General features: G+C 41.5%; 2 protein-coding genes across 2 annotated transcripts; one reads left to right on the forward strand and one right to left on the reverse strand.

Moving 5' to 3' along the window:
• The first annotated feature begins 1,486 nt into the window (after positions 1 to 1,486).
• LOC131951048 (mucin-2-like) lies at positions 1,487 to 7,077 on the forward strand. The gene is made up of 2 exons (XM_059313315.1): positions 1,487 to 1,569; positions 4,355 to 7,077. Exon 2 carries the CDS (start codon positions 4,540 to 4,542, stop codon positions 6,313 to 6,315), a length of 1,776 nt encoding a protein of 591 aa, XP_059169298.1. The 5' UTR covers positions 1,487 to 1,569; positions 4,355 to 4,539; the 3' UTR covers positions 6,316 to 7,077.
• Positions 7,078 to 15,011: 7,934 nt separating this feature from the next.
• On the reverse strand, positions 15,012 to 17,219 carry LOC131951031 (uncharacterized). Its single transcript, XM_059313296.1, has 2 exons — positions 17,195 to 17,219; positions 15,012 to 16,054 (listed from the first exon to the last, which is right to left on the reverse strand). Exons 1-2 carry the CDS (start codon positions 17,217 to 17,219, stop codon positions 15,012 to 15,014), a joined length of 1,068 nt encoding a protein of 355 aa, XP_059169279.1.

Genomic DNA, 17,219 nt, shown 5'->3' on the forward strand with positions numbered 1-17,219 from the left:
TTGTTGTGTGGCATATAATGTATTCGAATCAGGGTTGCCACATTGGCCGTATTCCTGGCCATCTACAATATTCCCGATAGTTAGACGAATCTTTTCTTGACAAGATTTATGGGCCGTATGGGTGAAAGGAACTGTTACATTTTAAAGCAACTATTATTTTTTTTTTCTTCCTTGTAATAATGTTAGCATATAAAAGACTTTACACTTCTTACTGAAGTGAATGGGTAGAAGAATGAAAAAAAGCAGGGGGGGGGGGGAGTTAAGACCATTGTGACGATGTGCTGCCTAGCTGAGGAAGGGGTGGGTGGGGAGGGTTCAGGATGTTGTATTTAAAAAATATTCTTTAAAAAAAAAGACGGATGTTCGGGGGGTAGGGGTACGTGGGATGGTCGTATGACGCGTGTGACGTGTGCCAATAGGTTTGTAGGCTGGGGAAAGGAGGGGGGAGTTGGTAAAAAAAAGTAGATAACTTTTTTATAGAGTAAAGTAACTAATTCTCTTTAGACTTAGATATCCATTGGGTTGATGAAAGTAAAGTTCTTATGTTTCTTGACCTCGGCATATGAAGGAAAGGTGTGGTCAGCACTCTGCCCAGCCACCTTTACTTTCCCTAGCTTGAGTTGGGTACCCATCAGAGCTGGGTGGACTCATGGACTTTCCACTGAGTTGCACCCGGATTCGAACTAGAGACTTTAGCAGCCTTGCACTGTACCGCTTAGGCCACGTCCTCAGAACTTCTTTATGGAAACTTTTTTTTTCTTTTTACCTCCAAAAAATATTTAACTTTCAATATTATCATGATTCATTTTTTGTCATTTATTTAAAAAAATGACGTTTAAATTTCAATTAACATAATCCCTTTAAGATGCCATTAACAGAGTGTACAAGATGATTAAAATCAACATGGCTTGTATGTGTCACACTTAGACCAAGGCCCTACTATTTCTATCAATTTATTCAAGTTGGTGAAAAAGCGCCTCCCCCCCCCCCAGTGGGACAGGTTGATGGTACTTTTTATCAGTCACTACCCCAAAGGTTTTTATTGTGGTGCAACCAAAATGACGTAGGAAACAGTTACATCGTTATGTAAAGACATGTAGCTGTTTACTTTCTTAACTTTGACTTTTCAATTTTTTTCTACCCCTTTTGGCGCCTCTTAAGGGTAGGCACCCGGGGCGGCCGCCCCACCCTCCCTCCCCTAGTTACGCCACTGAGGGCCGAACATAGTTTTTCTATTTTCCTCATCGTGACAATGCCAGCGCTGCAATCTTAATCTAATTTATTTTGGCGGGCCACTACAACGTAAGTGGCCACATTCCTTTTCGCCGACACGCATATATCGTACGTTGTCTGTCATTGAATTTCTAATTTCAATGAATCCTCATGGTTCTATTTTTTTTTCTACCAACAATTTGGCAACGCGATTAAAAATTTATCTGGCAGCCACGAATAAAACTAGCGCAAGCTAGTGCGCTACTAAATATATCACAGCCGGATCTAGTGTAAATGAGTAGCTTCAATCTACCACAGGCCAATGGAGGGGTTAGAAACATGTACGGGACGTGAAAGGTAAGGCCTGTCGTCTCTATAGCGCTAGCTAGTTTTCGTGTGGTGTTTATTACTGGCGGTGTTTAGTACGACCGCGTTAGAAAGTCAAGTTCTTAAATTCAATAGTTAATTTGACAGTTTACAAAGAGGTATCACATTGCATCGTTTAATCTTTAGAGTCTTAGAGTCACTGTTATAATGTGTGTGACTATTATCTATAGGGTCTAAGGGTCAATCTTATATAAGGTGTGTGACTATTGTCTATGGGGTTTGTCCATAATATAGCGTCACAAACATTGGGGAGTCGGGGTCAGGTGGGGGGGGGGGGGGGGCTGACTTATTGTGACATGATGTTAGGGGTAGGGATGGTGGGTCAAATTCGACAAAAATAGAGCGATTTCAATTTGAAAATAATATTTGTGTCGTTTTCAATTTTATAAAATAGTATTATTGCTATTATTATTGTTATTATTATTATTATTAAATGATTATTATTTATTTACTTTATACTACTATAGTTACTACTACTACTACTACTACTGCTACTAATTATTAATTATTATTATCATTGTTTTTGCTATCGATATTGTTATATCTTTAACCCTATCAAAATTGAAAAATACATTAGAGTGATTTCATTTGAAGATAATATATGTGTCGTTTTCAATTTTATAAAATATTATTATTATTATTTAATGGTTATTATTTATTTACTTTATACTCCTACTTCTACAATAACTGCAACAACAACTACTACTACGACTAGTACAACAGCTATCGGTATTGTTATATTTGTCATCATGTCTCAAACCCTATAAAAAAAAGGTTCAGCGTGTCATTAATTGTTTGATCGACACAGCATTAAACCGAGTGCACCTGTGCTACCTATTTATTACATGTGGGTAAACTGTTCAAACCAGTGTTTACTTTTCTTCAATTGGTTTTGTGTTAAGATCGGTCAGGGATTATTTCAAATCGCGCGGGTTTGTTTATTGAATGTTGAGTGCACAGTATCCCGTGACAATAGTAACACCCCCCCCCCCCTTGACTAGCCACTCCACAAGTCAGGTGTTTCATCATATGTAGGCTACCCCAGTAGACGACATAACCCTTGTCACATTTACACCCCCTGCCATACCCTTGTCACATTTACACCCCATCATATGTAGGCTACCCCAGTAGACGACATAACCCTTGTCACATTTACACCCCACCATATGTAGGCTACCCCAGTAGACGACATAACTCTTGTCACATTTACACCCCACCATATGTAGGCTACCCCAGTAGACGACATAACTCTTGTCACATTTACACCCCCTGCCATACCCTTGTCACATTTACACCCCTTGCCATACCCTTGTCACATTTACACCCCACCATATGTAGGCTACCCCAGTAGACGACATAACCCTTGTCACATTTACACCCCCTGCCATACCATTGTCACATTTACACCCCCTGCCATACCCTTGTCACATTTACACCCCCATCATATGTAGGCTACCCCAGTAGACGACATGCTATCTCATTGACACTTTTATAGACTAAAGAATTTATCATGTCTATTCCATCCCAGTTTAAATTTCCCCGTCCCTCCCCTTCCCCAGTTTACCATATCACATATAGATCTACATAAATAATTGACGCGTCATAAAATTGAAGAAACATTTCTTTTATAGACCAAAGAACTAGTCTCGTGAACGGGCGTGTATAGTATTGTCAAAATTCCCACCTGGCCCCCAACCCGTATAACACCTCCTTACAACCACCCTGCACCCGCCCCTGCCATGTTTACCCGAAAGACTCCAACACCACCCAGTAAACTGAAGCTAATAAAACACCTGGGCAGGTGGGGGGGGGGGGGGTGGAGGGCGTTGAGGTACCAACCTCTCGCTCACTCCTCAAAGATTTCCTTTTGATCCGCTGGAAAAAAAAACCCGAAGGCTGACTAAGGTGAAGGTCACGCTTCATTCTTTAACGCCCCCCCCCCCCTAATAGTACCATAGTCGTTAGGTGGTAAACAAGTAGTCAGCAACCCTCTTCACCATAGAGCTGGTGAATAAATGAGTCGGGTACGACACGTCTAAACCACCGCTCATATGATATTTATACTCTATGAGCCTCGATGAGGAGGGGAGGGAATGGATGAAGGCTGAAGGTTGATGTCTGGTTGTTTACACCAACCTTTAAAATTACTACCAAATTACTACCATTTAAATCTAAACATTTTATGCATTTTGATTCAGTTTTGCAACAAGCTTATTAAATTAAAAAATGATTTATGCATTGTCCTGAAATGAAAACTTAGTTGTAGATTAATTTTAGAAATATTAATTGAAAAAATAATTACGTGAAAGCTTGTCACATTGGGTTGTCATCGGGCTTTGAAATATGCAGTGGCGTAGCCAGGATCGTCTCAAGGAGGGGGGGGGGGGTCCAATTTTTACCCGGGGACAAACTTCCGATTTGAACCCACCCCCCTCAAACTTTCGATGTGCACCCCCCTCAAACTTTCGATTTGCACCCCCCCTCATACTGTATATATATTTATATACCGAGGGGTCTAGGGGGGGGGGGATTATGACCCCCCTAACACCCCCCCCCCTGCCTACGCCACTGGAAATATGTATCATGTTTGAAAAAAAAGGTTATGTAAAGTGGTGGAAATTTCGCCCGCCAGTTTTGACCCATGACAGACGAAGATAAAGAAAACGACAGACAGACAAGTTACGTTATATAAAAGCTTGTAAAATGTCAGTGTTCTATAATCGTTTGGTAATATGTTACATATCGTTGTTTACAGGTTACTTAGCAACAGCCCATCAAGAGGAGGTTGCGGCGAAAGTGACCTACTGACCTAGATAAGGCCACTTGAACATGCAAGCATAGAAAACAATGCGCAGAAACTGGCCCGACAAAACCTAGTCAAAAAAAAAATATCTAGTCCAAATCTCTTGAACGCCGAATAAGGTCAGGATAAAAAACAAGATGAGCAGACGTCAAAATAGTCCACTTCCGTCCAATCTTGTCAACACCCGCCCTTCTGGTTCTGGTACCGACCTGTCCTTAGCTCTGGATCTGTATCAGCTCAACATCAGCTATCAAATCAAAGACCAGAACATACTACGCCGCTTGAGAAGCGAGAGTGGATCCACGCAGCCGAGAGTAGAAACCGGCCATAGAAATAACAGACCCAGGTCTTTTGCTGGCGAACACATCCGAGATTCACGCGGGACTCCGTCGCCTGGCCCACTAAGATGTCAAGGCTGTTACGTCACACCCAGCGCGTCCCAAACCTTACACGGATTGCACGCCAATGGAACCGCATCACAAGACAGATCACCGGAATTTCCCGTTTCGCCCAGCACGCCAACCGATACGTCACAGGGCTTTTACGTCTCGCCCAACACACCGACCGACAGCTCACAGGGAATTCCCGATACGTGTGATGCGGTTTTCGGGAATTCCAGAGAGTTTTACTTCACGCCCAGTGTGTCTGGCTATGAACTGTCCATGTCCGAAACAACGCTAACTCCTTCATCACAAGGGCATTTTTCACACACCACTCTTACAACTGCAAGTCATGCAGAGCAACGAAATGCTTACACCGCTCTTACTTCGACAAGTCCTGCACTTACAGATTCAACGATACCAAGATTTGATTACATTCTGACTTCTCTTGAAAACGGTGTTGAACAACAGGTAACGGACCCTGCCTGCTCCGTCCAACGAAGTGTTCCTTACACAACGCTTACACACGATCTTTGTGAGGATCAGCGAGTTCCTTACACAGTCAGACTTGACGCAAGTCGCGGTGAACACCGTGTTCCTTACACACCGCTGGATTCACGGAGCTACAATCAACAACGTTCTGCTCACACTGTAAATAATCCATCCCATCCAGTAGGGCTACCTGCCACACCCACTTCTTGCAACACACACAACTACAGCCACAACTACACACCCCATCACACATCCAACCACACACACAACCACATACCCAGTTACACACCCCATCACACACGTGAACACACAGCCTACCACACCCACTATTACACACCCAACAGCACTCTAGATCACCCACACAACCACACACCACACCACTTACCCAACTATACATCTGACCATACCCAAAACTACACACCCCACCACAAACCACACCACTCACCCAACTATACATCTGACCAAACCCACAACTACTCACCTCAATACACACCAAACCACTCACCCAACTACACATCTGAGCACACCCAAAACTACACACCCCATCACATACCCAACCAGACCCACAACTACATGCCCCTTCACACACCCAACAATTCACACAACTTCTCACCCCACCACACACCCAACAACACACACAACTATACACAAAACCACTACACCCCCAACAACACACCCCAGCACACGCCCATCTACACATACAATAAGCCCTACACAACTGGTGTGTCGAGCGGCCACAACACACCTGACTACACACACAGTGTGTATACTGTGCAGCACGTGCCGACCCGACCAAACTTTGAATCAAGTACGTGTAGCCATCACAGTCTAGCGCTACATCACAGAGCGTCACATCCGGTGCCACACGGCAGTGATGGAAATTTTCTCCACAGAGGTGGAGGCGACAGACCTTTGGGATATCTACGTGCTGATACACATGCATCCAGCAAACTGACAGCAACACCAGACCAACTGGCACGGGGACAGCACCCTCAAACCAACTCCCCCGATCCCCTAAGACAACACCCCCGGACATACTAAGACAACTCCCACGGACATACTAACACTAAGACAACACCCCGGACATACTAACACTAAGACAACACCCCGGACATACTAACACTAAGACAACACCCCGGACATACTAACACTAAGACAACACCCCAACATACTAACACTAAGACAACACCCCCGGACATACTAACATAAAAACATCTGGACCTACTGCCTTTACAGCAAAACCCCAGACCTACCCCAAATCCAACTACCACTAAAACATCACTAAACCAATTGGCTTTAACTCAACACCCCCAGACCGATTGACACTGAGATACAACATCTCGGACCTACTAACACTGAGATACAACATCTCGGACCTACTAACACTAAGACAACACCCCTAGACCACTAACGGTAAGACAACACCCCTAGACCACTAACACTAAGACAACACCCCTAGACCACTAACACTTAGAAAACACCCCTAGACCACTAACACTAAGACAACACCCTTAGACCACTAACACTAAGACAACACCCCTAGACCACTAACACTAAGACAACACCCCTAGACCACTAACACTAAGACAACACCCCTAGACCACTAACTCTAAGACAACACCCCTAGACCACTAACACTAAGAAAACACCCTAGACCACTAACTCTAAGACAACTTCTCCAGATCAACTGGCACCAATAAATCGCAATATATCGCCCCCCCCCCACCCCACACCTTCCAACTGGAAGACAGGTTTCTTACGACGCTTCTTCTAAGACTATATAATTCTACTAATAAAAATGTGAAATGCAATTGTGTAGTAATCTATTTCTTTTAACATTTCAATTTCTTATTGGTGATTCTAAGCATAACTGACGTAGGCCATTTTCTAGAAAAGTAGACAGTCCACATTAATGTTATAGTTATTACATTTTTATGGTAAATTTAAAAAAATGTCCCATACACGTATATATATATATATATATATATATATATATATATATATATATATATATATATATATATATATATACACGTATATGGGACTTTTTTTTTAATTTACCATAAAAATGTAATAACTATAACTATATAACTATATATATATATATCTAATACTATAATGGGCCACGTTCGCACATCTCTCTCTCTCTCTCTCTCTCTGTCCGCAAAAATTTTTCGCCGGACATCACGTCAGAAACGGCAGCGATATATGGAGAACTTTATACGGACTTTTGTTGAAAATAATATGTTAGATGTTTTAAATGTATAACCACAATTTTATTTCAAGAAGAAAAATATAAAATCAAGGCGTATTCGAATGTAGAGAAACAGTATTATTTATGCAACCGGAAAAGCATTAATATATGTGTAAAAGAACGCATAAAACTATGACGACACTATTGCTTACTAATGACGTCATCTGCCGTGTTTAGAATAAAAAAGAAATGAACTATTTCATTCAAATTTGATTTAGATCTACGTAAAACTATGAAATGTATACAATACAATTTTTCCGGCCTAAACTCATAACATTAATTTATACAAAATCTTTGTTTGGAACTGGCTAATTTGGGATAAAAAAATTAATTTGAAAGAATAGGCATATTCGCGTAAGTTAAGATTTTAAAATAGGTCTTTCATTCTCTGTATTTTATAAGGTGCCTAAATAGCGGAGATGTTAGTGTACTATAAACCACGCAGGTGGTGCGGGTTCGAGACCCACCAAGTCAACTTGGTTAATGTATTTTTTTTTTATTTTGCTCGGACAAAACTTAAAAAAAAAAATTCAATTAGGATTCTAGATCTAGATCTAGATTGTCGGGTGTCCGATAAGGCACTTCCCGGCGCCGCAGGCGCTTCAAATTTGGCAGGATCTTGCCTTGGGGCGACAGAGCACGGGGGCCGGTTGGCCGAAAAGTCTACGATGAGGGGGTCAAAACTGACCTCGACTGACCGGTACCTTATATGAGCTATAAATCGAAAAAAAATGTCCACGGAGGAACCTCTTCATAACTCTTGAGGTCGTAGACCGACCCTCGGGCGAATTAATTAAGCATTCAAATTCTCAATGTTTTCGAAAGCCTAAGCGAAGCTGGGCAGCATGCCTAGTATATATATATAAAACTATATATATATAAATATAAATAAATAAATATATATATATATATATATATATATATATATATATATATATATATATATATATATATATATATATATATATATATATATATTCATATAACCACTGGCTATCAACCCAGAAGTTGTAAGTTTATTTTTTAAGAAATTTTGTAGCAACTTAGAAGTCATTCAGAAAATATAAGAACCCCACCCATAGTCAGTAATCAAGACCAGTCACTTATCTCTCATCTGTATTGTAGTTGGTGCCATACCGGAAGTTGACGTCGACAACATACTGAAAACTGTGATCGTAGCTGTTAATCTCACACGGAGCTGTGGAGTTATGTACTCACCTAATCATAAACATAACGTTTCCAGGGATATCGCTTGAATGTATGGCAAGGGCTATAACTCATCTAAAAGTGTGAAGAGTTAAGCACTTGGTATTTAAGAGTAAGCCGATTCGTCATCTATGACTATGTTAGTCACCTGACCAGCTGTGACGTCATCACTGTTGTAAATCAGAAGAGTTGGCGACAAGTTAGTTTCGCCATTCTAATTAGCCTGTTGTTTATTAATATAACATTCACGTGACCCCCCCCTCCCCCCCCCAAAACGCGACACACCTTGACGTGGCACCTATCAAATCACACAGTTCCATTTACGATATAGACGTCATTAACAAAAAAAAAACACGTAATCCCCCCCCCCCCCGCCCCCCTTATTACAGGATCGAAGTTAATCCTGTGTTCTCTGACACCTCCCAAATGTCTGTATAGCACTGTCCACGATATTTGGCTTATCTAAATCCCTGTCCTGTCCCAGCAAACATGCACCCTCCCAGTGCACTGGTGTCTCTATCTCTATTGTGATCTCTACCACAAAACAACGGTGTGGTCTAAATGAGTTTCTCAACGAGGTGTTGGTCCACTTGATACAAGACTGGTGCCAGTCTTACAAAACTGCCTGTCTGTCTGGTACTGTCGTGTGGGCAGGTTAGGCTAACAGAAATATGTGTCAAACAATAACTTGTTTGCTCACGGTTAGCGTCTTGTGTAGAGCTTTTTCATTGGTCGTTAAAGTAAACACCGTCGGCAATATGTATTTCTCAACCAATCAGATGAGCACAAAGTCGCTACAGTTTTTTGTGAAAAAAAGACAAGACCTAATGTAATTGTCTTAAGCCTTAACGACCACAGATAAGCGTAATTATTGAGCATGAAAGGATTTTAAATGTTTTTGTGTAGAGAGATCATATTACTAATTACTACGTACACACTGAGTTTAAATTTTTATAAAAGGTATACAAAAGGTTTAAAACTGTATCAATTTGAAGTTTTATATATATATATATATATATATATATATATATATATATATATATATATATATATATATATATATATATGTGTGTGTATATATGTATATATATATACATATATATGTATATATATATACATATATATGTATATATATATATATATATATATATATATATATATATATATATATATATATATATATATATATATATATATATATATACAGAGAGAGAGACAGAAACAGACAGATCGACATACACACGCAGGCACACACGCACACAAACCCCACACTCACGCACACACACACGCACACATTTTAATTTCTCATTTTTTCAAAGAATATCATCGTGTACTCACAAGTAATGTTCCCCCCCCCCCCCCCCACACCAATGCCACAATTATTCTGCCGTATAGACTATTCATTAGACACCTTTCTGTTAAAGATAAGTCTCATTTGGTCTGCCGCAAACATTCAGCGCGTTGTTTCCCCAATACATACCATTGTCGCCACACCACGACTGTCTTGTGAAGCACATTCCACTCTAACTTGGTGGATTAGTTTTCGTTTACTGGAGGGAAAACACCTAATCAGGGATTAAATTTTCCCCCAATTAAACGCGGAAGGAAGAACACAATGACAAGTAGGGGTGGGTAAGGACCAGTACATTTATTTAGCATGCGCGTACAAGATATTTGTGAATGTTTAAAGTTAATAACAGTGTGCGGTGTCATCAAAAGTGTTAGGTGTTACTCAATGTGTTACTCAATGTGTTACTGAAGGTGGTAGGTGTTACTAAAGGTGTTACTGAAGGTGGTAGGTGTTACTAAAGGTGTTACGGAAGGTGGTAGGTGTTACTAAAGGTGTTACTGAAGGTGGTAGGTGTTACTAAAGGTGTTACTGAAGGTGGTAGGTGTTACTAAAGGTGTTACTGAAGGTGGTAGGTGTTACTAAAGGTGTTACTGAAGGTGGTAGGTGTTACTAAAGGTGTTACTGAAGGTGGTAGGTGTTACTAAAGGTGTTACTGAAGGTGGTAAGTGTTACTAAAGGTGTTACTGAAGGTGGTAGGTGTTACTAAAGGTGTTACTGAAGGTGGTAGGTGTTACTAAAGGTGTTACTGAAGGTGGTAGGTGTTACTAAAGGTGTTACTGAAGGTGGTACTGAAGGTGTTACCGAAGGTGTTACTGAAGGTGGTAGGTGTTACTAAAGGTGGTACTGAAGGTGGTAGGTGTTACTAAAGGTGGTACTGAAGGTGGTAGGTGTTACTAAAGGTGTTACTGAAGGTGGTAGGTGTTACTGAAGGTGTTACTGAAGGTGTTTCTGAAGGTGTTACTAAAGGTGTTACTGAAGGTGGTAGGTGTTACTAAAGGTGTTACTGAAGGTGGTAGGTGTTACTAAAGGTGTTACTGAAGGTGGTAGGTGTTACTAAAGGTGGTACTGAAGGTGGTAGGTGTTACTAAAGGTGTTACTGAAGGTGGTAGGTGTTACTAAAGGTGTTACTGAAGGTGGTAGGTGTTACTAAAGGTGGTACTGAAGGTGGTAGGTGTTACTAAAGGTGTTACTGAAGGTGGTAGGTGTTACTAAAGGTGTTACTGAAGGTGGTAGGTGTTACTAAAGGTGTTACTGAAGGTGTTACTAAAGGTGTTATTGAAGGTGGTAGGTGTTACTAAAGGTGTTACTGAAGATGTTACTGAAGGTGTTACTGAAGGTGTTACTAAAGGTGTTACTGAAGGTGGTAGGTGTTACTAAAGGTGTTACTGAAGGTGGTAGGTGTTACTAAAGGTGGTACTGAAGGTGGTAGGTGTTACTTAAGGTGTTACTGAAGGTGGTAGGTGTTACTAAAGGTGTTACTGAAGGTGGTAGGTGTTACTAAAGGTGTTACTGAAGGTGTTACTAAAGGTGTTATTGAAGGTGGTAGGTGTTACTAAAGGTGTTACTGAAGGTGGTAGGTGTTACTAAAGGTGTTACTGAAGGTGGTAGGTGTTACTAAAGGTGGTACTGAAGGTGGTAGGTGTTACTAAAGGTGTTACTGAAGGTGGTAGGTGTTACTAAAGGTGTTACTGAAGGTGGTAGGTGTTACTAAAGGTGGTACTGAAGGTGGTAGGTGTTACTAAATGTGTTACTGAAGGTGGTAGGTGTTACTAAAGGTGTTACTGAAGGTGGTAGGTGTTACTAAAGGTGTTACTGAAGGTGTTACTAAAGGTGTTATTGAAGGTGGTAGGTGTTACTAAAGGTGTTACTGAAGATGTTACTGAAGGTGTTACTGAAGGTGTTACTAAAGGTGTTACTGAAGGTGGTAGGTGTTACTAAAGGTGTTACTGAAGGTGGTAGGTGTTACTAAAGGTGGTACTGAAGGTGGTAGGTGTTACTAAAGGTGTTACTGAAGGTGGTAGGTGTTACTAAAGGTGTTACTGAAGGTGGTAGGTGTTACTAAAGGTGTTACTGAAGGTGGTAGGTGTTACTAAAGGTGTTACTGAAGGTGGTAGGTGTTACTAAAGGTGTTACTGAAGGTGGTAGGTGTTACTAAAGGTGTTACTGAAGGTGGTAGGTGTTACTAAAGGTGTTACTGAAGGTGGTAGGTGTTACTGAAGGTGTTACTGAAGGTGTTACTAAAGGTCTTATTGAAGGTGGTAGGTGTTACTAAAGGTGTTACTGAAGGTGGTAGGTGTTACTAAAGGTGTTACTGAAGGTGGAAGGTGTTACTAAAGGTGTTACTGAAGGTGGTAGGTGTTACTAAAGGTGGTACTGAAGGTGGTAGGTGTTACTAAAGGTGTTACTGAAGGTGGTAAGTGTTACTAAAGGTGTTACTGAAGGTGGTAGGTGTTACTAAAGGTGTTACCGAAGGTGTTACTGAAGGTGTTACTCAATGTTCTACTCAAGGTTCTACTGAATGTGATACTGATTGTCGTCCAGGGTTTGAAATCAACGGACAGCCTTCATTTCTCTGGTCGGGGAGGAGCTACATCAACCTGCCTGATGATGTCGTCACTGTCACCATGGCAACCGTCGACCCCCACCAGCACCCCACCAGACGAGTCTGTGGATCTGATAGCGGCCTGGTGTCTGACGATCTCATTAGGAACCTCAGGACCAGACGGAACTGTGTCGTAGAATGTGTTGCTGCCTTCCGGACTACAAACGTTTTGGGCTACAAACGTTGTGGGCTACAAACGTTGTGGTCTACAAACGTTCTAGATTACAAACGCTTCGCCCCGGGCCATACAATTTCCCGGAAGATGATATCTCCTAAATACAAACAACCAGAGTTAGGAACGCTCATGGCTACGATAAAAATTAAATACGCAGGGGGGTTAACCAATTTTTTTCTATCAAGCATAACAATCGAGTGGTTGCTGGCCTTAGTTTAAAGTTTTAAAGATTGATAGTAAAAAATATTTTACTCCATCGTCTTATGAAATATGAAAAACTAGCAGGTGCAACTCTGATGACGTCATTCAGCATGTTAATGTAGATCTTGTTGATTGTTATCTATTTTAAGATAAAAAGCAGCAGGTTGCTAGTTTTGAAGAGGGTGGTACTAATTCCGTCTAACAGTAACATCTAACGGTCTTACATGCAACGCCCTTATGTCCTCTTCCGAATTTTTGAGGAAATATCTAAGGTAAAAACAAAGAACGCCTGTATAACTTGCGTATGACAAAACACGTTTATTTCGTTTGTTCACTTTCATTTCTTAATCTTCGCTAAAGATCACTGTTATTATACTTAGATAAACCATAATCCTGGTCCTAACAATACATTAGAAGATGCCTCGTCAAAACGGCCTGTGAAAAAACGACACCAACAAATCGACCCTCAGTCAAAATAACGCCGACAAAAGGGCCCCGACATATCGGCTTTTGGCCCTTTTTACTGGGTCGATGTGACGGGGCTCTTTTGTCGGGACCATTTTGTCACGGGCCGTTTTGTCGGCATCAGAAAGTTTGATTAAATTTGCTCGCAATGTTTTGTCATCTGCTCTACAGAAATTTTCGAGTTGGCGGTCATAATCTCATAATCTCCGCTCGGCCACACCGACATTTGTTAGCGCTTGCAGGACTTACTGTTTTGTAGTACTTTATATAATAAACCGGGAGTGATCTCCCCTAAACTTTCTCGAATATTCTTATATAAAACAACAGGGGATGGGAACTCGGAATATAGTTATGATTTTTAATCCATTTTAAATACTTAAACTTTTTAAAATAGAATAGAATCTCATAAAAAAAAAGAATTGTGCACCAAGCGAACGCCGAATAAAGATGTGTATAATAGTGCGGAATATTATTAGTACTTTATAAATTCACATGCGTTTTTTGAGAAATCGGAAATAGCGTAAATTAGTACTTCCGTTCAACGGAAATTACTCAAAATTTGACAGAAGGTAGAGAATTAGATCTTTTACTAAGATGTGAAATTTCATTTATCTATCTGAAATAGTACTCAAGTTATAGGCTTTTGAAAAATTCAAAGTAGAAAAAGTACCACTTCCGGTTATCGGAAATCGCTCAAAAGTTGATACGGATCTACGATTTTGATAAAATACTTATATATGAAATTTCATCAACCTAGCTGTAACGGTACTCAAGTTATCGTGTTTACACACAGACAGACACACACACACAGACACACAGACATACGGACAAGATTGCAAAATTATGTTTTTCCGTATCAGTGAGGTGTAAAAAGTCAAGATTTGTAAAAATCTCTTTTTTTTGCACGATTACAAGACTTTCTCTATACTTCGTATATACGAGAAAATAAAAAGTCATACTCTACGCTCGGCTACACGGCTACACCAACATTTGTTAGCGCTTGCAGGACTTACTGTTTTGTAGTATTTTATATCAACAGTCAGACAGGAAGGTCAGAAAAACAAATCTATAAATAGAAAATCGGTACATGAGAATTGTCAAAATGAAGTTTTAAGATTTGACCACAAGCCCACCTACCCATATACAGACATCAACAAAAGAAAAACTTGTAATACAGAAAATGGCCAGACAATCGCATAGTAGCCAAATAAAAACGAATTATTCCATCCAATGTGAATTCCTTCCTATCAACACCCCCCCCCCATGCAATTTTGTGGTGACAGACATAGCACTGGTCTTCCCCCATGTGTGGACATTTTTTGTTCCAGTCATCGTGGTGTTATGTGGAGACAAAACCTGCAACAATAAGTGGGTTACAATAACATGGATAGGGGGGTTGGGAAAACAATGTGCGCTGTATGTGGGGGGGGGGGGGGGAATTTGGAGTTTGGATGATAAGTGATGGTGTGAAGGGTTGGGATCGCTATAAGGGGATTTGGATAGTTATGGGGTGGATTGGAATAGATATTGGGTGGATTGGGATAGCTATGGGGTGGATTGGGATAGCTATGGGGTGGATTGGGATAGCTATGGGGTGGATTGGGATAGCTATGGGGTGGATTGGGATAGCTATGGGGTGGATTGGGATAGCTATGGGGTGGATTGGGATAGCTATGGGGTGGATTGGGATAGCTTGGAGGTGGATTGGGATAGCTTGGAGGTGGATTGGGATAGCTATGGGGTGGATTGGGATAGCTATGGGGTGGATTGGGATAGCTATGGGGTGGATTGGGATAGCTATGGGGTGGATTGGGATAGCTATGGGGTGGATTGGGATAGCTATGGGGTGGATTGGGATAGCTATGGGGTGGATTGGGATAGCTATGGGGTGGATTGGGATAGCTTGGAGGTGGATTGGGATAGCTATTAGGATTCGGATAGCTATGGGGAGGATTGGAATAGATATTGGGTGGATTGGGATAGCTATGGGGTGGATTGGGATAGCTATGGGGTGGATTGGGATAGCTATGGGGTGGATTGGGATAGCTATGGGGTGGATTGGGATAGCTTGGAGGTGGATTGGGATAGCTATGGGGTGGATTGGGATAGCTATGGGGTGGATTGGGATAGCTATGGGGTGGATTGGGATAGCTTGGAGGTGGATTGGGATAGCTTGGAGGTGGATTGGGATAGCTATGGGGTGGATTGGGATAGCTATGGGGTGGATTGGGATAGCTATGGGGTGGATTGGGATAGCTATGGGGTGGATTGGGATAGCTATGGGGTGGATTGGGATAGCTATGGGGTGGATTGGGATAGCTATGGGGTGGATTGGGATAGCTTGGAGGTGGATTGGGATAGCTATTAGGATTCGGATAGCTATGGGGAGGATTGGGATAGTTATGGGGTGGATTGGGATAGCTATGGGGTGGATTGGGATAGCTATGGGGAGGATTGGGATAGTTATGGGGTGGATTGGGATAGCTATGGGGTGGATTGGGATAGCTATGGGGTGGATTGGGATAGCTATGGGGTGGATTGGGATAGCTATGAGGTGGATTGGGATAGGTTAGTGTTGCCGCATACACTGCCTAGTGAGTGGGATGAGTGTGTAGAGATAACTAAAACATTAGGGGTGGGGTAGGGGTGGGGGTGGGGGTGGGGGTGAATGTTGCGGGAGTTGCACAACAAGGTTACATTGAGGTGGGTAGGCAAATCGGCTACATAAGAAACAACCCTCTGCTAAAGGAGCTAAAGGGAAATAATCAATGGCTTTATAAACAATCCTCAGCTACCCTTAAAACAATTCACGGCTTCGGCTACTGGGGAACAACCCATAGTAGCCGGGAAACAAATAAGTTTACCGGGGAACATCCGACAATTACCAGGGAACAACCCATGGAACAATCTAAGTCATGCATGTAGACACCAGGAGGCCACTCCAGTAATACGTGTCGCCTCCAGTCATGCGTGTCGTTCACGCTAATTACATGCTAGTGTCGACTCCCTCAAGTGTTCCTATCCAGCGGTCTAGATCACAACGAGGTGTGTGATTCACGAAGTTCAATGACGTGTAACGATTTTAAAACACCTTCCTGGCTTTTATGCCAGTCCTTAAGGGGCAGTCAATAGAAGACCAAGATCGATCATTAAACGTTAAAGTGAACAGAAAAACATTAGCACAGGACGTGGTTGAAGTGTGGCATTTAAAGGTAGTATTTCTAGGAAGAAAAACCAAAACGACAACATCTGAGCTTAGCATATTTTAAAGTTCTTGTGTTGTAAAACTTACTCATGCATATCTGGGTTTCCCATCCATGGTGACGTGAAATTCAAGTTCAACGGAGTTTTTTTTTTTCACTTTCTCAGGAAAACCCCCCAAAAGTTATAACACATAGGTTACCTCCCCTTGTGATACCAAGGACCCCTTAGAGTTATTTCCCCTTGCTGCACAAAACACCAACGCGTTGAATGTACACAGCTACAGTGTTGTACAACAATCCCATGATGCACATCAGTCAACACGGTCAATTCCTAGCGGTCTGTAGCTTTGACGTGAGATCATTACCATACAAATTTCGATTGTTAATGACTTGTTTAATTGGATTTTTCTTGATGAACTTTCGGCAGTTGTAGCTGTACTGAAAAGAAAGTGTTGTAACTTACTTCGCAGATGGGCGTGCTGACACAT

Source organism: Physella acuta, unplaced genomic scaffold (assembly GCF_028476545.2).
Source record: "Physella acuta isolate Inbredline_101_S28 unplaced genomic scaffold, ASM2847654v3 ptg000794l, whole genome shotgun sequence".
Lineage (NCBI taxonomy): Eukaryota > Metazoa > Mollusca > Gastropoda > Physidae > Physella > Physella acuta.

Bases quoted from the DNA above. Each gene is read 5' to 3' on its own strand.
- LOC131951048 (XM_059313315.1), top strand. From the start codon at position 4,540: ATGAGCAGACGTCAAAATAGTCCACTTCCGTCCAATCTTGTCAACACC.
- LOC131951031 (XM_059313296.1), bottom strand. From the start codon at position 17,219: ATGTGTCAGCACGCCCATCTGCGAA. The intron at 16,055-17,194 runs GTAAGTTACAAC...TCCACCCCATAG, and splicing joins TCAGCACGCCCATCTGCGAA to CTATCCCAATCCACCCCATA.